The following is a 25526-nucleotide window of genomic DNA, read 5'->3' on the forward strand; positions in this document are numbered from 1 at the left end:
TGATGGGCTGTTTTTAAGGTCCGCAGCTGCGGACCTTGAAGATTTGGTGGAAACAACTCCTGGATGAAACACTGTCTTTAGCAGCATGCTTTCCCCTGATGAAAAAGTACAGTGTCAGGTAGAGTTGTTATGTGTGTGAACTGTGTGTTTGTGTTTCAGGCAAACCTGTGCAGCTCGTTCCTATGTTTGCGCCGGGCCGTGGTGGCGTGTTTGCGCCAGCTTGTCCAGCGGGAAGCGCTGGAGGTCTCTGAGCATGCCATTGCTCTGGTCAAAGAGCTCCCAAGACGAGACAACACGCAACTTGGTGAGAAGAAACAGACATTTTATGGAAACTATGATGATTATCAGCCTTCTTTTTTAACAGGACTGCATTTTTCAGTTTGTTAGTGTTAGCAGTCCATTTTTTTTTGTTTGGATTGATAATAAATGAACTTTATTCTCTGGCCCTTCAGCTCACTGTTGTTGTCTGACTTCTGTTGATCTCACGTTTTTATTGATGTGTGTTTCATTGCTTGTGAAGCTCTCTTTGTGCAGTGAAATTTGCTTGATTTTGTTTTATCATTAAATTTCACTTACACACAGTTACTTGCTTCTGTTTGTAGCATATGAGCAGTTTATTGCAGCGCACCTCTCTTCTACATCTTTGCTCACCTAATCCTTTCGATCTGTCTGAGCAGATGTCACTATAAAAGAGGTCGGTCTCGAAGGTGCTCTGTTCATTCTGCTGGACCAGGAGTCAGACTTCAGTCTGAGGAAGGACATTCAAGAGACTCTGGTTCATATGATGGCAGCGAGTGCCACCAGCAGCAAACTGGCCCACTGGCTGAAGCTCTGCAAAGATGTCCTGTCTGCAACTACAGGTGGGCTCAGGAGGTTGGCAGCCTGTAGCTGTTTCTTTGAGTACCCAAAAGCTCAAGTTTACATTTCTGTTTTCAGACTAAAAGTTAAAGGGCTTAAATTATATAAAGAATAAGATATTTTTTTTAAAGGACAGAATTTTATTTTATGGAATCTGGGTTCTGTCAGAAAAAAGGAGGGAGGGGTCAGCTGAAAAAGAAATATTTCATTGATGATTGCTTTGAATGTGTAGAATGGAAAAAAGCTGGCAGTTTGTTTGAAAACTACTGAGGATTAAGATAATACCTGGTGATTATGAGTTAATGGGTCACTGATAGCGTCTGTGACGTTAAAAATCTGTGTTAAAGATGGTCGTGCCCCATTGGAGTCGAAACAGGAGGATGAAGACGCAGACCCTGGCAAAGATGATGACTCCTCTGCCTTCAGAGCCCGGTCTGAGTCTGGTGGCCCATTCACAGCGCTGCGCTCAGCCACACGTTGTTTCGCCATGGAGTGTGTGTGTCGCATCATAGCACAGTGCGAGACTGCCGACCCAGCTCACTTTGACATGCCTCTTGCTCAGGAACGACGCCTGCATGACTCCACTGGTAAGACCTCACAGGGATTTGCTCGGTTTATGTTTCTGGATGTCTCAGACATCGTTGATCTCTCACCCGTTTCTCTCAGATTTCCTGGTCCTCCATCTTGGCGACCTGGTACGCATGGCGTTTATGGCATCAACAGATCACAGTGATGAGCTGCGACTAGCAGGGCTCCAAACACTCCTGGTTATCATCAGACAGTTCTCAGCCATTCCAGAACCAGAGTTTCCTGGTCATGTGATCCTGGAGCAGTACCAGGCTAATGTAAGGATCAGTAACTCATCTGAACTGTTGATTTTAGTTGCCATCAACAGCAAGTTACTAAAAGAAGAGGTGACATTACACAGGGGTAAACGGGCTCCTGAAAATCCTGACTTTTTTTCTATTTGAAAAGATGCTACAGAATCTGCTGTGTCAGAGTCCTGTAGTATTTTAATTTGTATGTGTTTGCAGGTTGGAGCTGCTCTCAGACCCGCCTTCACCGCTGATGCTCCTCCTGACATTACTGCCAAAGCCTGCCAGGTGAACAGTTGTCAGTAATCATTTTCATAATCCTCACTGCTGCGCTGCTCGGGTCATTCTGTCTGCCCTGCAGGTCGTCAGCTAATGAACAGAGATGTAAAGTGTTACCTTTAATGCTGCCTTTTCCTCTACAGGTGTGTAGTGCATGGATCGCTAGTGGTGTAGTCAGTGACCTCCGTGACCTGCGACGTGTCCACCAGCTCCTTGTCTCCTCATTGGCTAAGGTCCAGAGTGGAAGGGAAGCGTCAAGCCAGCTGTACAATGAGGCTGCTGCTGCCATGGAGACACTGGCTGTTCTCAAAGCCTGGGCTGAGGTGAGTATTTACCCTTTTTAGTCGTTCGTTTTTGAATCTTCTCGTCATCTTACATCATTATTGAAATGTTTTATTGCAGAAAAAAATACTTCTCTTTTTGTTTTGCTTTTTTCTGCAGCAATAGTAGCGCAAAGACTTGAATCCAAACGTCCATTCGTGTGTCTAAAATATTCTTGATGATACAGCTCGGGATAATGTTTCGAATAGCACTTACCTCAATATTCTCCTGATAACAACTTGTTGCGTGTTAGGCAGAATGACTTGATAGTGTTTTTAATAACAGCCCTAAGCACCAAATGTCTCCAACATCTTGTTTTTGGCAAGATATTATCTAGATAATGAGTATTGTGTATCAATCGTAAATATTTCTGCAGAAAATAAATTAAATTATTGCTGCAATTTTCTGTGGTTTTCTTCATTTCTGTCAGGTTTACATTGTAGCTGTTCAGAGGAGCAAACAAAAAGAAAGCTCTCATAGACCAGCTGACCCATCGGTCTCCTCTCTGGCCAGTGACAGCTCAGGCTCTGAGTCAGGAGGGGCGGGCCTTCTGAAGTTGGTCCAATCAGAGCTATCGACACTGAGCCGTCTATGGCTGGCAGCACTACAGGACTATGCACTACTGACCCTCCCACAGGAGTACTCATCACAGCTACCTGCAACAGGTGGGATATAAACTTGTTTTGATTTCTTTTTTTCATATAGGGCCAGGTATAGATAGCTTTTCTCCCCTAATAAAGTAATCCGGACCACAGCTGTGATTAGATAATTTTATTTTGAGAGATATGGTGTTTCTTTATTTTTTTCCTCTCCCTCTTTCTCATGCAGGAGGTTCCTTCTACACAGCAGAGACTGTCAGCCAAGCAAGACGTCATTACACATCGTCCTGGGCTCCCATCCTCCATGCCACCTCCCTCTGGCTCCACAGCACAGGTTAGTATTCCTCCGTCTCACTCTTAATACCGCTGTTCTTTCATTGCAATAAGCAGATACATGTAAAAGTATCTGTTACTTTACGTGTGTGTGCAGGTTTCGTGATGTCAGATGAAGCGCCTGCTAACCTATCTAGACCAGCAACACCTACCTCCATGGGAAACAGAAGCTCTGTGGGTGGAGCAAAGAGTCCGGAAGACATTAATACTGACAGATTGCACCTCATACTTGGTAACAAACTGGTTATAACTGCTGAGTAAAATGTGTTTATGTATTAAATTCTGTCCTATTGTATTGACTTTGATTGATTGATTGATTGGTAATTTATTTCAACATGTGAACAATATACAAGTACATTTAGAAAAGAAATAAGAGAGAAAAAAAATACTAGACAAATTACATACAAAAAAACATTCTGATTAATTTACATGTTGAAAGGGAGTGGGAAGAAGTATACACTTATTTAATCCCACCCCTTTGCCATAAATTATCAGTGAATATTTAGTCAGCTTCCTTACTGATATAATTTGTAATAAAAATAGTGAACAGATTTCTGATATACTATATACTATAATATCACATCATGAATTTTTTGTTTGTTTGTTTTTAAATAGAGACATTCACTTAATTTAAATATTTTCCTTTTCTTTATAGATCGAGAAGATCATATTTTTATAACTCTTTTTGAACAGTTTTATGTTTGGACATTGCTTTAATTCCATATTCAGACTGTTCCATAGTTTCACTCCAATCATGTTGGTCTCGCATTCAGGGATCAGCGTGGAGTTTCTCTGTTCTCCACATTCAGAGGACCAGATGGAGACCATCACCTCCTGTCTGAGAGCTCTGCAGGTGCTGCTGGAAGTTTCGTGGCCCCGAGCAAAGATTGGAAATGACCAGGTGAGGCACAGCTTTTACTAGTTTTCACAGTAAACACGATTTGAAACATTAGCCTTTCGACACTAGAATCCAAACTAAATTGTACAGGTTTGAATTTGACTGGCAATTCTATATGTGCGGTATTTATTTCCCAGTGAATAATGACGTGAAGTTATGACTCTTCTGTACAGTTAAATGCAATATAGGGTAGTGTAAATAATAGTTGTTGTTTTGTTTTTTTTAGCTGGCACAACAAAAACCTAAAACCTCAATTAATATTAATGGCTGTCATCTCTCTCTGTGTTGCATGGTTTACTGCTTCACTCTGCATGCGCTCACCTAGAAAGGGTCATTCAAAGCTCATTTAACTCCTAATAAACTGCATTGGTCGAGTGCTGACTTTCTTTGTCTGTTTAGGCTCTGAGCGTGGAGCTACTCAGCGTCCTCCACAGACTCATGGTGACCAGAGAGTCTGTATCAGTTCAGCTCGCTGTGTTGGATTTATTGCAGCGAATTGTAGCTGCTGCTCATGAGCACATCAGGGAGAAACGCCACAGTGCTGAAGGTAAACACAAAATTTCCTTAGGGATTAATAAAGTATTCTGATTCTAAAAAGATTATTCTGCTTCTTCTTTTTGAAACCTCACGTGGTATCTCAGTACGGGAAGCGCTTTCTGGTGTGACTAACCACACCGACTCTACTACTACCACATCTATGTAAGTTAGATCAGTTACTTCAAGGACACAGGGTCCCCTGACTACTTTTAAATAGTCTGTCTCGCACATATAAATTACATGGAACTGACACCAGCACCAGTCTCTAATTTTGATTGCTCTTTACTGGCCCAGCAGGCACTGGATGGTAGAGCTAGCTTGTCTGCTCCACAGCCAGCCAAAGTCACTGTCTTTGCACAGGGGAGATATATCACTCTGTTTTCTCTTTAAAATAAGCGATGCCCTCCTTGGGATGTGGAAGAAACACACAGAGAATGCCTGGTCTTGTTCAGGGGCTGTTATAAAGGGGATCAGGGGATCCCGTGTCCTTGAAATGATTGGTCTGTCTTAGTAAGATATAGTAGTAGTGGTCAAGCCAGAAAGTGCTTCCAATAGTGAGATACCTCACTCGTTTATGTATCATTTCTTTTGTGTTCAATAAATCCTCTTAGAGGAGTAAAACCAGCTTCTCAACCAAGGGAAGCAATAAACCATTTTTACAACCAGACGGCAAAAATTCCTTTCTGATCTCAACAAAATCGTAACGCAAGCTTCACTTTTTATCTTTTTCTGGAACTTCCAGCTACATTGAATCTTTCTCATCAGGTCTCAACAGTTCTAATAATTGTAATCTGTAATTTTTAGATCCAGTTTGTATATGTCTGAACCTATCTAGATTGTTGCCAAACAGAATAATTTAAATGCTCCTTTCATACTATTTAACTTTAATGTTTCTTAGTGGATGATGGCGCAGCAGAGAAGGAAACACTTCCAGAGTTTGGGGAGGGGCGAGACACTGGTGGTTTGGTTCCTGGTCACTCACTGGTTTTTGGTGCTCTGGAGCTCTGCCTCTGTGTACTGGTCCGGAAAATCCCACAGCTGAGCCCCAAACTGGCTGGAACTAGTCCAATTGGTAAGGAGATGGATGGGAACAGGGAGGGCTGCTGCAGAGAGGGAGAAGAAATAAATAAATGGAAGGACTCAAGGGAACTTCATTTCAGATACTCTCTGTCAGTGGTGTATGATTGGCTAGACAAGCACAAGACAAAGATTTTTGTAGCTACTGTCAAAAACAAATTTTTTAAAAAAAAATTCCAAAATAGCATTCCTTCATTCTTGCGGATAAAAGCGTCTGCACATATAAACCTATCAGTATTTTTGGGGTGTGCATTTAGGTCCTGGAGGCTCAGCGTGGACTCTGACAGACAGCGACTGTCGTCTGGTAGCATCAGCTCTTTGTGTGCTTTCTGAGCTGCCGTCCATCTGCTCTCCTGAAGGTGAGAGCATGAATCACCCATTTTCTCATGCTAACACAACAATAAAGGGACTGGCATGGTTGTATTAGAGCCCTTGAGTTTTAGCTACTTACTACTGAAGGGCTCTGGGCTGTGTGTTGGTTTTTTGGAGGAGAGCACATCTGCATAGGTTGCATACCCATAATCCTTCAGTTTGTCTAGCCAAATATCTATGCAAATGGACACACATGCGATGCATCTCCTTTTATTGGTCTGTTGTTGGTTTGATGGCTGTCTGTCCTCTTTGTAGGCAGTGTGTCCATTCTCCCCACTGTCCTCTACTTGCTGCTGGGAGTCCTGAGAGAGTTGGTCCACCAGCCCAGCGCGCAAACAGGTTAAGACAAATAATTTAGACTGTAATGTCCATAAATAATTTATGTTATTAATGTGGCTAAGGTGGGTGTTATACTAACTGTGAAGTAACAAAGTAAAAACGTCTATACCAAGAGCATTTTATACACATAAAGTAAATAATTAAACTGACATTGTCACATAAAAGTGACATAAATACATAAAAGTGACATTTACCAAAAACAAAACTAAAAGAGTCAGGATTAATCGGGTGGACGTTAACAGCATCTCATTCAGTTTTTAAATAAGCACATCTTCTCTCCTTCAAAGCCAAACCGTCAGAGCTGAAAATAACAATAAATTGTGTTTCTGCAAGTTTAGAAATGGACTTCAGTAAAATGTATAAGTATTTTGTCCACTCAGTGATCATGTTTGATATCAATGATGATGTTAAACTTGCTTACAGGTGCTTCAGCAGTTGAATCGGCAGGTGGGGCTTGTCTGAGTGTGGTCATCCAGGCGGCTATTCAGGCTCTGAAGTCCGTCTTGACTTCACCCATGAGCCGACAAGAGAAATGTCGAGGATCCTGGAACCTGCTGCTGCAATCAGCTCTAAATACACTTCTAACATTTTGGGACAGTGGTACGTACAGTGTGAATGTAACTTACAAACGTGCAGCTCTCTGTAGTTTTAGCAAGTGCTTCTAAAAAATCTTCAATTTGCCACCCATATACCTACAGGCACTATGCAATAAAGCTGTAAGGTATTTCTGTGCTAATAATAAAGTCCTCATTAGCAGTACTCCCTATGGCCAGAGAGGTGATGGAGAGAACTGTAGACTCCACACTGACTGATTAAAAATTACAGCCACTGGCAGAAAAATGCTAAACTACCAAACACTGAAGAGAATGCCTGAAATTGTTTCTTTGTGTAATTTCAGGGCCTTCCAGCTGTGTTGTAGACAAGGTCAGCCTCCTCACCGCTCTGACCGTCTTCCTGCTATCTGCTGGTCCTGATGTCTGTACCATTGAGCCTCTGCACAAGCTCTGTCTGCAGCGCTTCACCACCAGCATAGACTCCAAAGACCCTCTGGTAATATCTGATAGTTAGGCTATATTCTGACCATGACCTCTCTTAGAAGATGGACATTCTAAAAGCCAGAGAGTGTCTGCAAGACCTCAGGTAGTATAGAGGTCTATATAAAAACAGCCCTCGGCGCCTTTGCTGTTAACCTTAGTAAACACTTTCCTGTTGACTTTGTGAGCTCAGTCACTAATTTCAAGTTTTACTGAATACACCGTGAAGTTAATTCGTAGCATAAAGTAGGGTTTGCTCATTTACTAACAACTTGTGACAGAGAAATCATTATGAACTGAGCATGCAGCATTCTGCAGTTTCAGTCATTTCAACCTTGTGTTTTGACAATCAGTGCTTTTTGTTTGTTTTCTTTAAAAGGAACAATGTATACAGTGTGGCAATGACCATCTTTCATATACAGTTTGTGCCTCAAAGTGTTTTTCCGCCACATATTTCTGTTGCCATTAACTAGACCAGTGGTAAATGGTAAATGGCCTGTATTTATATAGCGCTTTACTAGTCCCTAAGGACCCCAAAGCGCTTTACACATCCAGTCATCCACCCATTCACACACACATTCACACACAGGTGATGGCAGCTACATTGTAGCCACAGCCACCCTGGGGCGCACTGACAGAGGCGAGGCTGCCGGACACTGGCGCCACCGGGCCCTCTGACCACCACCAGTAGGAAACGTGAAGTGTCTTGCCCAAGGACACAACGACCGAGACTGTCGGAGCCGGGGGTCGAACCGGCAACCTTCCAATTACAATTCGAGCTGCCAACTCTTGAGCTACGATCGCCCCAGTGGTGTCAAACACAAGGCCCGGGGACCACAATTGGCCCAGCAAAAACTCCATCCAGTCCACTGGACAGCGTTGAAAAATGTGGGGCATAAATTTCAAACTTTTAACTGTAATTTCATTTAATATGTTTCACAGTTTTTGCTCCTTATAATTTCCCAACTCTCCCAAATCCAGTTTCACACGGCACCGAAGGAATTAAGGGTTAGATAAAGAATTAAGCAGCAGAAAGGTTTCACAATTAAATGTAGACTTTTTTTGTTTGTTTGTTTTGTTTTTGTTTTTAAAGTGGGTCCACATTAAAACAGGACATTTTCTGCAAGTTAACAAAACTGTGTTTCGTGATTAGAGGACATTTAGGGAAATGAGCTACCAAAGTTTTACACCTTGTGCTTAAATTTTATGACATCAAAGAGTTGTCCCTACAGATTTTTCATTCACTATAGTGGCATTCCTTTATCATGTAATAAAACTCTTATATTAGAATATCTCAGGGATTAAATATGTAGGAAAACGTCTTTACAGCGAGATAAAATAGTTTCACTGGTCCGGCCCTCTTCAAGTCAATGTGGGCCCACAATGTAAAAGAGTTTGACATCCTTAATCTAGACAGTTTGGGGTACGCCATATTCTTCCAGACCAGTAAAACTCTGGATTAAGGACAGAGTTATGTTCCTCTAAGTCGATATTTGAGTAAGTGTGGGGTTCGACAGTGACAGTGTTTCCTCCCTTCTCTGCTCTAGGTTGTGAGTCACTGTTGTCAGCTGCTAACGACAGTGTTTCAGGCTCAGCCCGGTGTGGCCATCCCATACATCCAGGCCCTTGGTCCGACATTGATTCGATTCCTCCAGGTATCCAACCAAACTTATTTACCATACATGAGTATCTGAGTTGCTTTATGTTCATTAATAATATATATATTATTTTTTGTAATATGTTTAATTTTCTTTCTGTACTGATGCTTGCATGTACACTAAGGGAAAATGAAATAAAAACCTATATGATCACTAGAAGGCATTGTTCAGGTGATTTCAGCATATATTTGTCTGCTTCCTCCTCAGAAGGTGGAGCGGAGTCGTCCTCAAACTCCACAGGAGCTGCTTGGAGTCTTGGAGGGGATCCGAGCGATGGAGGCTTTGATCCAGGCAGCTGATGAATCACAGTGTGAGTAGAGTCTGTAGCAGAGACATGGTGGAGTCAGGAGATGATAGAATGGAAGAAGGTAAAGCAAGGCTCTCTGTCCAAAGGAGGATAGTGGTGGAGTGCAGCAGCCTGATTTGTGCTCTAAATGTGCGAATCCTTCTCAGTATTCACTGCTCGCATATCTGATGTGTTCTCCCTTCCTGATTAACCAGCATGCAGCCCTTCACAACCACGCACTGAAGTGAGAAGCTGTGAAATGTTAGTTTGGTTAACCAGTGATTCAAATTTGGCTGTAGGTGTGCGTGAGAGATGAATGTGTCTGCTGTGAGAACTTAAAGGTGACTAAATTACTGGTTTAAACACTCTGGATTGATACTCCCTGTCCAAATATGACTGAGCACGCTGCCAGCAGGAAAGACAACGTAAACGAGACCTTGTGACTACAGTCAAGCCAATAAAACAAAAAAAACACTAAAATGTTATACACAAGTAGATAAATTCAAGTTACATTCAATTATTTTGTTTAAAGGTCAGTGATTTCAGCTGTTCTTGCTTCCTTGAGCAAAGGTACAAGTCCATCCAGCTTTTGCTGAGATATTTAACAGATAAAACATTCTCCCCCATCTGAAGCTTGTTCCCATGTTTTGTGTATTTTGCCCTTCAGGTCCTCAGCTGGTGGCAGTCTTGCTGCCCCTCCTCATCTCCTTTCTCCTGGACGAAAATGCCCTTAGCTCTGCTCCCCTGCCATCCAGGTCTCTTCATGATTCGGCACTCAAGGATCTGATGCGCTTTGGCCCTCAGCACCCAGCTGTCTTCAGGTCGGTAGTGATGTGTGCAGTTATTTTTTTGCATACGGGTCTGGTTTGGTTTGTATGAAACGCTCCTGCTGCTCTCAGTGGACTGAACTGTACAAGCAACCTTTTTAGCTCTTTCATAATTTGTTTTTTTTTATGTAGATTACATGTTGATTTCTGGGATTCATGAGTATTTTATTTTCCTGCTCTTCTCCTCAGTAAGAAAAAAGTTTACAATAATGTGATTATAGGCTGTAGGAAAAAGCATTGTATGACTCCTCTCTGAGGTTTTAGGATTTTATTGATCTCCAGGAACTTTTGGATGATTTTCATATAGTTCAAAATCATTTCCACTGTAGTTTCACCCTACCTGTGAAGGAGAGATTGGCAGTCTCCATCAGTAATTAAATCATGTCATGCAGAGCAAAGCCATGTTTTGTCATGCTGCTTTTAAGGATCAGTGAATATGAAGCAGGCGGTTATATATTTTCCTTCCTCCTACAGGTCACTCATCACAACATCGCCTCACCTGAAGTCTCGTCTTCAAGCTGCCATCAAAGGAAATCAGGAGAGTTTGAATATTAAAGCTAGCAGTGCTAACCCAGCTGCCCACAGCACTGGGAAGTCCTCTCCCAGCATCACGCTCAAAACAAAGTTCCTGTGAGGCAGCCAAGCTTAGATCCGCCACACAGAGACTGTCTCTGGAGTTTAACGTCACTAACACACTGTGGTACTTGTGATTGTTCTGAGGGACATTCTGACTGGTTTTGTGGTACACCATATTGAAATATATGCAGATAGCAGACCAAAAAAAATTCTGTGAGTTCACTTCCTGTCTCATTTTGGAAAAAAAAAAAAAAAAAAACTAGATCGAATTTCGATTTTTTTTTTTTTTCTTTTACTTTTTCCAGCACACTGCATGCCACCTCACATTGACGCTTACCTTTATTATGTCATTTGAAAAAATCAATTCTGCCAGGTTGGCATGTTTTATCACACGAACTGTGCATCATACATACGTCATACATACCTGTTGATCAAATCACAGACTGACTCCTCCCCAGGACACATGAGCTTCAGTTCATATCTACGAGAATGAACTTGAAGAGTTCAAACTCAGCTTCAAAACGAACTGAGGCCGGTGTCAGTAATTTGGTGAATGATCAACATGATGGCTAACAATATCAAAAAGAGTCTTGTGTGAAACCGACTGAGCTTTATTCACCTTGAAAAGAAGGGAATGTGATTCAATTGTATTCAGATAGAGCTGTGTGCAAACAAGAGAAGGAACCAGTTTCATTGGTTCTGGCATGTGACACGGACGCCTCCTAGATGCTTCCTGAATGAGCTGTTTTGGGTGTATCCAACAGGTAGGAGACCCAGAGTCACACACGAGAAATGTCAGGTAATCAGATTTTCCTCAGTTCCTGACTAAGTAACATGAACAGAAACCATCTGCATAGCTATAATAAGAGCTTTTAGAGCTAAAGGGAAGATGCCTTGTTGCTTCCTTTATTATCCCCTTTAGTAGAGGATACAATAGAACATTCTGAAAGGAGAGGAGATAAATCCTGCCCAGATTTCATTCGTCAGATCATTTATAAAAACAATCAACATAAGTTGCGCACATCATTTAATACACACATCAGGTTAATAGTGCCTCACACCGCTCTTATGTCCTAAACCATCAATGATAGGCTGTTAAACCCACAGCTGAACTGTGAACATTACACTGCTGTGATCAGATTTGCTTTCTTGAGGTGTTGCCACGGGAACAATTATTTGTACTGTAAAGAATTATGAGCTATATCTTAATGATCAAAGCGTATTAAAGGATTACTACAATTCATTTTGTATTAAGTGTTGCTGTATTGCAACTTCTTGGGTTATTAAGCATTAATTTGAATTAAGTCACAGCATGCCATCATAAAGGTGGGACTTTAACTGATCAACCCTGGGATACCTGGGTCATCAGTTAAGTCTTTTGAGTTACATTTTTCACCTCTTGCATATGACCTCAATCCAATCTCTATCGTCAAGACTGGGACAATAACAAAAAGTGACATAACTGTTCCTGTATATTGTTAGTATCCCTTTCCATTTGCCCGTGTGTTTGCTTTACCATTAAAGCCACTTTAATGGTAAAACTACCAACAGCTGTTAGCGTGCATGTCCTAAAAGGCAACATTCAGTTGCCTGAGGTTTTTTTTTTTTTTTCCCCAAGTATAAGTTTTGCACACTTGCCAATTTCACTTTGTTATTTTTTCATTAGATTTTTTTTATGAACCCATTCATGATTTTTTTTTCAAAGACATTGTGCTAGGATTGATCACATGTCATTTTTCTGCTGCTCTGAGCACCACATACATTTTATTCAAGCAAAAGCAGACACATCTACAGTAGATATTTGCAAATCTAAGCAATCTAGATGAGGAAACAGCACTGCAGACCACAGGAAAACACATACTTGTGATTTTTGAGGTTAACTGCCCCTCAAACAACACTACACTAACAGTTTAATGTTTTTTTTGAGTGTGCCGTTATCTGCTGTAAAAAGCATTGACTGGTTACTTAAACCTAAATCTCATCAGTTTGTTTAAAAAGAAAAAAAGTCTTGACTTTGTAAATGTAAATGTTGTCCTCTTAACATGATTTTCTTGAATGATGATGGGTAACACTAAAGTACTGACCAGCAATAAGTGTACGAGGCAGCAGAGATTGAGTGTCTGTCTCTGTCCTGGCCATCTCATTTGTGCAGTGTACAGGTGTGAACTGAATGAACGAGTAGGTACAGTTAAATGTTCTGAACATGTACAAATAAACTGTCTTTAAATTCATCTCTTTGTTTTCCTCACATTTAGGTTTGTATGGTTTAGAAAACTGACTATGAAGGGTTTAAAGATGGTAAATGTAAACCTTCCAAATGATCATGTCCTCCAAAGAACTGAGTCATGAATTCAATCTAAATTTGAGTACCGCTCAGACATTTGGTAAAAGGACCACAGCATAATTCAATCACTTGACCCTACCAGCAGAAATAACTGTTAAAGAAGGTGCATTTCAAGATCTACATCCTAATCATCGGAGTTCAAAGTACGGTAGTAGTAAGGCAATATATCTTACGGTTAAGAAATACCATTGCTTTTCCAATAGATAAACTAAACCCAGCAGACAGAACAAGTAGAATGTACATAGTGCAATGCATAAAATGTGACCAAATATGACCAAACACATATTTTTAAAAAAGGCAAAAACATCTGAAAATAAATACTGGAATTTTCTACATGATACATTTAAACCAAAATATAAAGTAATATTACACATATAACAAGTCAATTTACAAAAGAACCAAAAACAATTACGATTTACTAAATGTGGTTAAAAACAGCACAGCAAATATCAGATGACATTAAAGTGGCTCTGTGTAAAGTGTAATAGCGCAGCTTTGAAATAAAAAGTTAACTCAAAGGTGATTCTCTTTCAAGTTGGCTCTCTTTACCGCTTTTTGTGTAGCCCATTTAATTAACAACTTACTGATAACGTCTTATTTGATTTACCTGCAGCATGGCCTCTTCCTCTTTCCCTCCTGCGCTTTCCTGCTCAGTGTGTTTAGTAACTCCTCTCTGGAGCTCTGGAGACCCAGTGTTGGGCCAAAAAGTGATTTCTGATGTCATTATGTGTTTTTAACGTCTACTGTCTTTACTAATATTAGTAAATACACTCTAGTGAACATGATTCATGAAGGGATTGTAGATCAAATTAAAAAGAATACCTGTTTTTGAAGTATCTTCATGACTCTGCGTATTTGTACCTATATTGTCGTCAGTCCAGTCCTTTTTGGTCACTTCAAATACTTTTATAGAACTACTATCATCTAGTTTTAATGTCAGTGGCACATTGTACCAGGATAAATTGGTCTCTTTAACAAAAACTGGTTGCAGCAGCTATTTTATGATAGGAATGCTTTTACTGGCTCCAAATTACTTGACATTCTTCCTGAGAGATATGATTGATCTGTTTTTGACAGAATTTAGGTCAACGAGTAATTTCTAACAGCTTAAATTCCTGCAATCACTTTTTGAACCGGCTTCGCACCCTTGAAAAACCCGTAGCTAGGCCCCTCTAGCTGGAGCAGCCAAAGGTAGCGTAGGCCCCGTTGGCTCTCCCCCAGCAGATTGTCCCAAGGGAAAACAGGATGGCTAGGTAACAGTGAGGAGGAAGCGTAGTTGTAAACAAAAGCCCATGGTACACCACCAACCCTTTCCTGTGTATAATCGGTTTTCCCCATACTGCAACACCCGCCGTGGAGCTATGTATTTACACACCTCTTTGCATTTAATTACATGTTATTATTAATCCCTGTCTCTCTTCCACAGCATGTCTTTGTCATGTCTTCATCTACTCACCCCCAACCTGGCGCGGCAGATGGCCGCCCCTCCCTGAACCTGGTTCTGCTGGAGGTTTCTTCACGTTAAAAGGGAGTTTTTCCTTCCCACTCTCACCAAAGCACTTGCTTAAAGAGAGTCCTATAATTGTTGGGGTTTTCTCTGTTTTCTTTGTATTTTTGTAAGGTTTTTACCTTACAATATAAAGTGCCTTGATTTCTATAGTGCCTTGTGATTCCATCCTGCCTTCCTGTAGGCATGTTTGTCTTTTATTGTCTTATGTACATACAGAGCACCTAAAACCAGTGTTGGGGAGTAACGGAATACATGTACCGCCGTTACGTATTTAAAATACAAAATATGAGTAACTGTATTCCGTTACAGTTACCGTTTATAAAGGTGGTATTTAGAATACAGTTACTTTGTTGAAATAAATGGATTACACGGCGGTACTTCCCTGTTTCATATTGTGGCGGGTCAGGACTGTTTGGGTTTTGTTTGACAGCTACGTTCTGTTGTTCCAGGCGGCAGCGCCATGGTTACAGGGTGACGCTCTCTCTCTGCGTGTTTCCTGGATGAGAGAGGCCTTTTTGTTGTTGGAATTGAAGGAAAAAAATGTCCATCCCGGTTTTCCCTCCAAGGCACGAGCGATAAGCAGAGTTCTGTCCTTTCCTTCTAAGATTCCTAATTATTTAAAGTAACACTCAGGTATGCCATTCAGCGTGTTAGTACGAGCTCGGGAGCAGCTTAGGAGAACAAGAAAACAGAGACTGCTTTAGGTTGCCTTCCCAATCGACTCAAAGGTTTATTTAGTATACAACAGCTTATATAGAGAAAAAAAGGTTCGTGTGTCAGCAAGTTCCGGTACAGACCAAATAAGGAAACGTCTTCCTGCCTTGTGAGCAAAGAAGTATCCTGTGTGTAGTTTATCAGTTCAGCTACAATTTATGATCATCCCAGCAAAATACACTCCTAGACATAGAATACAGAGTTCTTTCATTAGTGAATTCTGAAACAAACCACCTGGCCTTTAACGAGCCTTTTTCTAAGAGATAAAGAAGGGAGGATGGGAGTAAGGAAGTGGTCTCGTCTCTGTGGTGTTTTCGACCTTGGGGTACCAGCTTGTGAGTCTTACACATTAATTCTTGGGTCACAGAGAAAGAGAAAAACAACTAGTAGATGGGCCTTATTGAGTAACAGTTTTCCTGTATAAAACAATATCCTGTAAATGCTAACCGTGGTATCAAAATATCACAACAGGAATGCTACCGGTATAGCTCTAAAGAATGTAGCATCATAGGCAGTGTAGTCCGTGCTGCAGGGAGAATGGACTGCCATACCCGTTATTTGTCTATGAGGGAGGGAGAAAAAGGAAGTACGAGTTGTCATCGAGCAAAAACGGGAGCTGGAAGCATGTAAATATAATAATAACCACTGCAGCCAAGAAGAGTGCCTGACGAGCCCAGTTGTAAGTAAGCTATTAAGACTCGACTGTACGCTTTGTTCGTGTTTTCCTCCAAAAACAATAAGCTCCGTTGGAGCAGCCTTTCAACGCCTCTCTCTGTCTCTCGCTAGCAAAGTTGACCCAGACAACAAAGTAAAGCTATTTTTCGGCTACGAGCCCGACATATTATCCAGAGGTCCCTTTACTACGGTTCGGAGCCGCGGACCTTCAGTAACAGTAATAAATCACAGCAATAGTACATTCACGTAGTTGTAAACAGCATGATAACATATTAAGTAATCCAAAGTATTCAGAATACGTTACTCTCATTGAGTAACGTAACGGAATACGTTACAGAATACATTTCGGGGCATGTATTCTGTAATGGAATACATTTTAAAAGTAACCTTCCCAACACTGCCTAAAACTTAAGTAATGCCTATGATAATTGCAAATATGCAGTGATTAGGGAAGTTGTCACGTCATCATAGTGCCAACAGTTTGGCTCCATCCTATAGCTTTTCACTGAGTTCTCACACTGTTAGAACAAGGTCATGTGTGTTTCTGTTGCTCAGTAATACTGCTATATTACTGTAACAAATGGAGCCTCCACTGAAAGCAGAAGAGTTTATTACAAAACTCGCACAGGCTGTTGATGTATTCAGGGTAGTAAACTCACTTTTCATAATAGGCTGAGCAATTTTAAGTTTGTTTATCCTATCTGAGGCTCTCTCAAATGACCAAGGTCATCTCCAAAAGGGAGAGCCCAGACACCCCTTGGAGGAAGCTAATTTCTGCCAATCGTTCCTTCTGTCCCTACCCACATGTTGGACCATAGATAAGAGTTTGAAGGTGTCTTAACTGCTAAACTGACTCCTCCACTTTCAGTTCTCTTGACCACGAAAACCTGGTATAAAATCCACATTACAGCAGGTTACAAAAGTAACTATCCCAGAGCAATCTGGAGGTCACAAGCTAATGAAGACAACAGAAGCACATTATCTGCAAAAAACAAAGATGTTTTTCAACAAAGCCCAATAATTGGAGACTCCACCATCTGGCTATGTCTAAATATTCTGTTCATAAAAACTATGAATCTGTGACAAAGGGCAGCCCTGGCAGAAACCAACACACACTGGAAATGAATCTAAATTACTGTACTCAATACAAACCAAGCTCTTGCTGCAGTTGTACAGGGACCGAATGGCCAGTAACAACTGGCCAGACATTCCATACTCCCTAAATACCTCACACAGGATGTCCTGAGATATGCAGTCAAATAGATTTTCCAGGTCCACAAAAAACATGCAGACTGATTGGACAAATTCCTATGCACACTAGTAATGAATTGGTGCAATATAATCTAAGCCACCACCAGACCTCCATGCAACATTGCAGAGACATGTCAGCTAGGGTAACCCCACAACATCCAGGGTGAATCTCATCCAGCCCAGCTACCCTACCACGGAGCAGTTGTTCAACTCAATCAGTGACCTCACCTCAAGTGATAAGCGAGTCATCCCCCTCAGCCTCACTCTTCTTCCATACAGAAAACGTGACAGTGGGATTGAGGTATTCCCTAAGTGTTCCTTCCACTGCCTTACCTGCATATACCTGCATAAGTGCGCATGCGCCAACCAGCGTGCAGCCTGTTACAGTCGCTCCTGCTTTTCTCTTAGTTTAGCTCTTTTTTCTTACGTATTCTTTTTTCTTCTGACTTGTATTTTCCTCCGTTTTCTATCTCTTACTCAATCATGTGGATTGAGAGAGTTTTTGTTCTTCTGGTGGCCGTGGAACTGTTACTTTTATCATGGAACGGGACCGCGGCACATCTCCTACACGCACGGACTGTTTACTCCAGAGATCAGCTGATCGCCCTGATGCCGGCCGGCTCGCTGGCCAGGCCCGCAGAAGTGCCCGCAGAAGTACCAGCTGAAATTTGGAGGAAAACACATCGGGGATGCAGAGGTCAAGGACAGAAGAGAAGAAAAAAGGTGACGGTGAGACAGCGGAGGCTCGAAGCGAGGAGGAGGTTTAAACCGTGTCTGCCGTCTATCGTGATGGGAAATGTGCGATCGTTGGCAAGTAAAATCGACGAGCTCTCAGCACTGGTACGGAGTCAGAGGGAATACCGAGAGTGTAGCCTGATGTGTTTCACCGAATCATGGCTGCACCAGGTCATTCCCGATGAGAATGCTTCCGTGGAAGGCTTCCACACTGTTCGGGCGGACAGGGACAGCATCGCTAGCGGTAAGCGTAAAGGAGGTGGGCTTGCTGTTTTAGTTAACAACCGGTGGTGTAACCCTGCCAACATAACAATCAAAGAAAGGATTTGTTGCCCGGACACTGAACTGTGTGCTGTTGGACTCAGGCCGTATTATTTACCCAGGGAATTCTCTCACGTCATCTTGGTGGCTGTTTATGTTCCCCCCTCTGCTAACCCCACAGCTGCATGTGACACTATCCACTCTGCCATAGCTCGGCTACAGACTCAGCACCCGAGTGCCTTTATTGTGATCTCGGGTGACTTCAACCATGTATCACTGGACAATACACTACCAACATTCAAACAATATGTGGACTGTCCCACCAGGGGAGAGAAAACTTTAGACTTACTGTATGCTAACGTCAAGGATGCATACAGCTCCTCCTCCCTCCCCCCACTTGGTAGGTCAGATCATAACCTGATTCACCTCACCCCCCGCTATGTGCCAATTGTGAGGAGGGAACCTGTGACCACCAGGACTGTTAGGAGGTGGTCAGAGGAGGCAATAGCGGAACTACAGGGCTGTTTCGAGGTGACCGACTGGGAAACACTCTGTGAGCCTCACGCCGAGGACATCAATGGGCTTACTGAGTGTATCACAGACTACATAACTTTCTGCACCGACTCTATTGTTCCAGCTCAGACTGTTCATTGTTACCCAAATAACAAGCCGTGGGTGACTAAGGACATCAAAGCCCTCCTCAACAACAAGAAGAGGGCTTTCAGAGGGGGCAACAAAGAGGAGGTGAGGAAGGTCCAGGTGTTACTAAAGGACAAGATCAGAGAGGCTAAGGACAATTACAGGAGGAAGCTGGAGTGGAAACTCCAGCAGAACAGCATGAGAGAGGTGTGGAGGGGCATGAAGACCATCACTGGATTCAGGCCAACCAACAGCAGGGGAGCTGAGGGAGGTGAGAATAGAGCCGACGAGTTGAATCTGTTTTTCAATAGATTCGACACCACAGTGTCTGCTCCCACCCCCACAACCTCACCTGCAGTCAGCCTGGAATCCAGAGCCACACCACTGTGCCAGCCTCTCTCTTCACATGTTGCCTCCTGTGAGATTCCTGACACCCCTCCCCCACCCATCACCTTCACTCAATACCAGGTTGAGATGCAAATGAGGAGACTTCACTCAGGAAAGTCTGCTGGACCAGACGGAGTGAGTCCCCTTGTCCTCAAGGCCTGTGCCCCCCAGCTGTGTGGAGTCTTTCATAAACTGTTTATGCTGAGTCTGAGTCTGCAGAGGGTCCCGGTGATGTGGAAGACATCATGCCTCGTCCCTGTACCAAAGACGCCTCGTCCCAGTGGCCCCCAGGATTACAGGCCCGTGGCACTGACCTCCCACATCATGAAGACCCTGGAAAGGCTCATCCTGGACCAGCTGCGACCCATAGTAAGACCACATCTGGATCCCCTTCAGTTCGCTTATCAGCCTCGTCTCGGAACAGAGGACGCCATCATCTACCTGCTCAATCGTGTCTACACCCATCTGGACCAGCCGGCAAGCACTGTGAGGGTCATGTTTTTTGACTTTTCCAGTGCTTTCAACACCATCAGGCCGACCCTCCTGGGTGATAAGTTAGCAGCGATGCAGGTGGATGCTTCTCTGGTGTCCTGGATTGTTGATTACCTGACAGGAAGACCACAATATGTACGTCTCCCACAGTGTGTGTCTGACAAGGTGATTAGCAACACAGGGGCACCACAGGGGACTGTCCTCTCCCCCTTCCTCTTCACCCTCTACACCACAGACTTCAGCCACTGCACAGAGACCTGCCATCTTCAGAAGTTTTCTGATGACTCTGCGGTGGTTGGATGCATCAGCAGGGATGATGAGACAGAGTACCGGGCTGTGGTCGACTCCTTTGTCACGTGGTGTGAGCAGAATCATCTGCAGCTCAACGTGGCAAAGACCAAGGAACTGATCGTGGACTTCAGGAAGACCAGGAAACACTTGACCCCTGTTTCAATCCAGGGGGTCAGTGTTGACATTGTGGAGGACTATAAATACCTTGGAGTACACATTGACAATAAACTGGACTGGGCTAAAAACACCACAGCACTTTACAGGAAGGGCCAGAGTCGTCTCTATTTTTTGAGGCGACTGAGGTCCTTCAACATCTGCCAGAAAATGCTGAGGATTTTCTATGAGTCTGTGGTGGCCAGTGCGATCCTCTATGCTGTTGCATGCTGGGGGAGCAGGCTGAGGGTCGCAGATGCCAACAGACTTAATAAACTGATCCGTAAGGCCAGCAATGTTGTGGGGATGGAGCTGGACTCCCTCAAGGTGGTGTCGGAGAGGCGGATGCTGTCCAAGATAAAGACAATGTTGGATAACACCTCCCACCCACTCCATGACATGTTGGTCAGTCACAGGAGCTCGTTCAGTGAGAGACTGAGATTACCGAAAAGCACCACTGAACGACACAGGAAATCATTCCTGCCTGTGGCCATCTCCCTGTACAACGCATCCACTTAACACACTGTTTGCTGCTACAGCTACACATGTTTCTTTTCCAAATATTTATTTATAAGTGACTTATGTATGTATGTATGTATATATATGTATATATTGTACTATTCTTAGTTAGCGTATTGTCTGTCTTGTCTTAATGTTGGTTTAAAATGGAGCACTGTAACAAAAAATAATTTCCCCCAGGGATCAATAAAGTATTCTGATTCTGATTCTGATTCTGATTCTTACCTATGTCCTCAGTTGAGGTCAGTGACATCCCACCACCGCTTTGAGACCAAAAGTCTTGTTCAGTGGTCTAACCAACTCCTCCCACACCCGAGTTTTTGGGTCAGCTACACTCCGCTTGACCTGCTGGTCTGTCAGCTGCTTCTGGAGTCCCACAGGCTAACCAAGCATGATAAGACTTCTTTTTCAACCTGATAGCTCCCTTGAACTTCTGGTTCTGGGATTACTGCCACAACAGGCACCAATGCCCTTGCAGTCACAGCATTTTGCAGTTGCCTCAACAATACAGATGCAGAACATGGTCCACTCAGACTCACTGTCCCCACCCTCCCTCAGAATGCAATTGAAGTCTTGTCAGAGCTGGGAATTGAAGATCTGGAGGACTGGGGCCTCTGCCAGATGTCCCCAATGCTTGCTCAATATACTTTGAGTATGCCATGTCTGGCCAGCATCTTCCCCCGCCACCTGATCCAATTCACCACCAGGTGGTGATCAGTTGATAGCATAGAAGCTCTTTTTACCCAAGTGTCCAAGACATATGGCCACAGATCTGTTGCCATGTGAACTTATGAACAGCTCAAACATGGTGTTTGTTATGAACAAACTTTGGAAAATATAGGAAAATATATTGGCCCTTACAGCTAGAATATCTATAAATATTTATACTTACTTTTATATATTTACTTTTACTTTTCTATTTGTACTTCTGCTTTACTTTTATATATTTATACTTCTGCATTACATCAACACCTTAGTTAAGTTGTAACTGCAAACGCTTCTGATGTGTACCTCTAGTAATCTAACTATACATGGCTGTTGATGCAGGGACAGTGGCAAACGGCCACTTGCACATGCTACTTCGTGGCTCTACATAAGTACAAATTAAAGTTTAAGGGAGATGTGGGAGCTGTTTGGGGACATCTGTAAATTTAAATCCACGCCGTGCTAATATTCAGTGTGTTATATATTATTTTTTAAAATGATATTTATGTGAGAGCTCGTGATTTACAAGTCGTGATATATACATTTTTGAGAATAATTAAGAATATTAATGAAAAAATGAAGCGAATAGCTTTTGAACATGGCATTTCCGAGGCAGATAGTGACCTCTGAAGGCAGCGGGCTCAATCGCCTCAGCTCTCCATTTCAGTCCGGTCTGTTGTGTTTTGCGGGCCGCCGTCCACTCTGACCTCTTAAGACTCTTTGAGAAGAAATGGAAACACCTTGACGTAACTCCCGACACAAACGGCTCTATACCCTGTATTTGAACCCTGAAGAATTATTCATACACTTGTCGATCGTCTCTCTGTCGAAAAGAGCAAAAACGGTGAGTGAATCGTTCTGCTGGTGACCTGAAGATCGAGGCCGTTGTCGCTTGAGTTTTGTGTCCGCTGTTTCATCGTGGCCTCTCGGCTCTCGTGGAACTCGAGTCCGGTGGTTTCCCTTTAGAAGTCCGAGGCCGCATGTATAGTTGGTTGACAAAGCAAGCATAAAATACAGATATAAATGATTTGAATAGTTAAAAAAACATTTTTGGACCAGACGCTTCAGTTGTTAGTAGGGAGAAAGCTTTTTTGTTGTTAAAGTCAGCTTGCTTTTGAAAGCTAACGTGGTGCTAAGGCTATCTAATCGGCTAACATTAGCCGGCTTTCCGGGTTTCGGTACATGAAATTACTTTTATATTGAGCGACAAACAATTGTATGACTTAATTGAAAGCAGCCGAGTCTGAGGTTGAGGGATTATGGAGATTTCTTTAAGTTTTATTTCGTTTTATCGGCCTGAAATCGGCCAATGCTTTACATTAGCGAATCTGGAAGTGAAGCTACTACTCGACTATAAAACTGTATGTACCCAACTGGACAGCTAACTCTAAGGCTTATCGCTTCCAATAACATAGCTGTTCTATATCTCTTAAGTTGGTTTGTGTGAATAGTTCGGCTCCGTATGGCTCGTCAAATAATAAAAATTGCGGTCATACGATTAGCTCTCTCGGATATGGCTGAACGTTTGTTTTCCATTAGTCATAACAAAGCTTTCTTTGCCCGACTTTTTAACATTGCGTATATATAAAGTATAAAAGTTTGAATTCAACATGGGAACATTTAAATGTTGATTTCTTGTGTTACTACATCAACATTTATTTTTATATTATTGTTTTGTTTTATTTACCTAATGGTCACTTCTCTTAACAGTTTGCTGTGTAACTGTTATGTGATGTGTAACTTTTATTATGTTGGTGTACTGTAACTGTTTCACCATATTGTGAGCGTGGCAGCTGTTCTGTAGGTTTCAATCATGTCAAGCGAACTTTGCCGAATTACTGAGTAATAAATGTCCATGTTTCAATTGCTGTCTTTCTGGTTTAAGAAATGCTTTATGGAGAGCTTACATTCTTTTAATCTTGTCTCAGGTATCCACTCCTTATTGGAAAAGCTATGTTTCGGCAAGTTGGTTTCAACAAAATCAGTACAGTCTATGCAAAAGTAATTTTTTGTGATTAGATAATTTAACAAAGTTTTACAGGTGTGTGTTCTCCAGTATGTGTTGGTGTTAAATTAGTTTTCTTTTTAGTCTACCCACATTTCCCTAAGAAGCTTTTCCATTTGCCAGATCGCTGTAAGTACAATAAGAATTGGTTCTTAATACTTGCCTGGTTAAATGCTGCCATATTTACCTCTGAAGTTGGATGTCAGAACTGTGAGTGAGGTCACTTCCAAATTGATTGTTTCATTTGTAGTCAGATTTTCTCAGTTTCTAATAGAATTTTCAGCTGGAATGCCCCCTCAAGTCTGACTTGCGGTGCATTCCTGAATAAGTTGTAATTCCTGAGTTCCTCGTTGGAAATTGAATTTGGAATACCTATTCGAACACACAGCAACTGCCAAGTTAACAATTCATAGCAGTCCTTAACGTGTGCAGTAGTAAAACTTTTCATATGTGCTACCAGTATTGTGTCTTTGTGACTCACTAATCCTGCAAATGTCTGTGTCCACGTATACTTTTTGGTCAGACAGAAGGAGGAGATGAGATTTCCCCCACCCGAAATGCACTCCCATGCACGTTCTAGGATCCTGACTGTGTGTCACTAGAATTGAATGATGTAAGCAATTGTCCAATGTTGATTGGCTGACAGGTGGGCCAAAATGAAAAAGGGAGCAATAGTGGAGTTTACTGGGAACAGGGAAACTGTGAAAGAAATTTTGTGGATGAAAAATTAATGCATGAAAAGCACAGACAGTGGCTGCAGTGGACACATTTCATTTTTCACAACACTTGTTCTTGCTTGAGCTCTTTGAATGTTAGAAATTGGCTCAGTGAAGCTGGAGGATGAACGCCAACTTTTTTTCCACTCGATAAAAGTTAACATGAGGGATTCTGGTGGTTAGGGACAAATGCAATCGCATAGCAGGATGCTATACACGGGCCAAACTTCAGTCAGGAGAACAACTGAGATTATTCATCCACAATACGAGGTTAGTTATTAATATACTGCAACAACATGGGAATAGAACAGCTGCGAGAGAATTCAGCATTAATGAATCAATGTTACGGAAGTGGAGGAAGCGCAGTTTTTGGCTTTCCCCATATTTCAAAAGTGCTTCATCTCTTTGCTATGACTGTCGACCGGCATAATTTGCAGATGATAATGGTTTTAGCCGCTGCGATGCTTTCGACCAAAACAGGCGCAGCTTGACGACATCATCGCGATATGGCAAAGGGGTGGGATTAAATAAGTGTATACTTCTTCCCACTCCCTTTCAACATGTAAATTAATCAGAATGGTTTTTTGTATGTAATTTGTATAGTATTTTTTTTCTCTCTTATTTCTTTTCTAAATGTACTTGTATATTGTTCACATGTTGAAATAAATTACCAATCAATCATAGAGCGATATAGTCAAAATCTCTATCGTTGGCCAAATTTATATAGTTTCTATCGTATATCGTTTATATCGCCCACCCCTACACAGCACCACCTCATACAAACTAAAATATTTTTTTTTCAACTGTATAAGACAATTGTTTTATCACCCTTTTCCAATAGGGTGATAGTACCTGGTACCAGGTACATTTTTAGTACCTACTCGACTAGGGTTTCAAGTGATCCCAAAAATATGACGTGCCACCTATTGGCTAGTCGGTCGCATTACTCGATGAGTCACAAGAGCTTTGTCAGATGTTGCCACACATGCAGTTCATATCAATTGATCAATTCTTACAGGGTGACAGTAGCTGAGCTGTATCCCTCCATGCTGCAGGAAAACTTTGTGAGAGAACTGGAGGTGCAGAGGGAGAGTGGTGGCAGGGGTTTAAGAGTGTTGTGATAGTAGCGTCTGGAAACACTGACTTTACTGAAGTTATTGTGTTATGGCACATGCCATTGCCAGATCTTCTATATTATAAATTCGAACTATATCTTAAAGCTTTGATATACTAATGGCTGACCTAAAGTCTTGGTTGTTATATATAGTGCAGCGGTCCCCAACCCCCCGGGGCTCGGACCAGTACCGGTCCGTGAGTTAT

The 25526-nt window shown here is 42.2% G+C and overlaps 2 protein-coding genes across 7 annotated transcripts in view; both read left to right on the top strand.

Moving 5' to 3' along the window:
* Positions 1 to 13040, top strand: part of heatr5a (HEAT repeat containing 5a) — a 50889-nt gene extending 37849 nt beyond the window's left edge. For all 3 annotated transcript variants that reach the window (XM_076877873.1, XM_076877872.1, XM_024799886.2), the window contains 20 exons: positions 160 to 304; positions 678 to 860; positions 1206 to 1445; positions 1525 to 1703; positions 1893 to 1961; positions 2096 to 2275; positions 2704 to 2938; positions 3102 to 3206; positions 3303 to 3437; positions 3979 to 4106; positions 4503 to 4650; positions 5539 to 5712; positions 5975 to 6076; positions 6345 to 6428; positions 6852 to 7028; positions 7327 to 7478; positions 9010 to 9117; positions 9328 to 9430; positions 10074 to 10227; positions 10708 to 13040. In XM_076877873.1, coding sequence (XP_076733988.1) covers positions 160 to 304; positions 678 to 860; positions 1206 to 1445; positions 1525 to 1703; positions 1893 to 1961; positions 2096 to 2275; positions 2704 to 2938; positions 3102 to 3206; positions 3303 to 3437; positions 3979 to 4106; positions 4503 to 4650; positions 5539 to 5712; positions 5975 to 6076; positions 6345 to 6428; positions 6852 to 7028; positions 7327 to 7478; positions 9010 to 9117; positions 9328 to 9430; positions 10074 to 10227; positions 10708 to 10867 — 2961 coding nt within the window. In that variant the 3' untranslated portion in view covers positions 10868 to 13040. The remainder of the gene's footprint in view (positions 1 to 159; positions 305 to 677; positions 861 to 1205; positions 1446 to 1524; positions 1704 to 1892; positions 1962 to 2095; positions 2276 to 2703; positions 2939 to 3101; positions 3207 to 3302; positions 3438 to 3978; positions 4107 to 4502; positions 4651 to 5538; positions 5713 to 5974; positions 6077 to 6344; positions 6429 to 6851; positions 7029 to 7326; positions 7479 to 9009; positions 9118 to 9327; positions 9431 to 10073; positions 10228 to 10707) is intronic.
* A 9088-nt stretch (positions 13041 to 22128) lies between these two features.
* hectd1 (HECT domain containing 1) overlaps positions 22129 to 25526 on the top strand; it is a 46089-nt gene continuing 42691 nt past the window's right edge. For 2 of the 4 annotated variants that reach the window (XM_014407579.3, XM_014407581.3), the window contains exon 1: positions 22129 to 22329. The gene's annotated coding sequence lies outside the window, so the exon portion shown is untranslated. The remainder of the gene's footprint in view (positions 22330 to 25526) is intronic. The other 2 variants (XM_014407580.3, XM_014407582.3) reach the window with 1 other exon arrangement.

Source organism: Maylandia zebra, linkage group LG19, assembly GCF_041146795.1.
Source record: "Maylandia zebra isolate NMK-2024a linkage group LG19, Mzebra_GT3a, whole genome shotgun sequence".
In the NCBI taxonomy this organism is placed as follows: domain Eukaryota; kingdom Metazoa; phylum Chordata; class Actinopteri; order Cichliformes; family Cichlidae; genus Maylandia; species Maylandia zebra.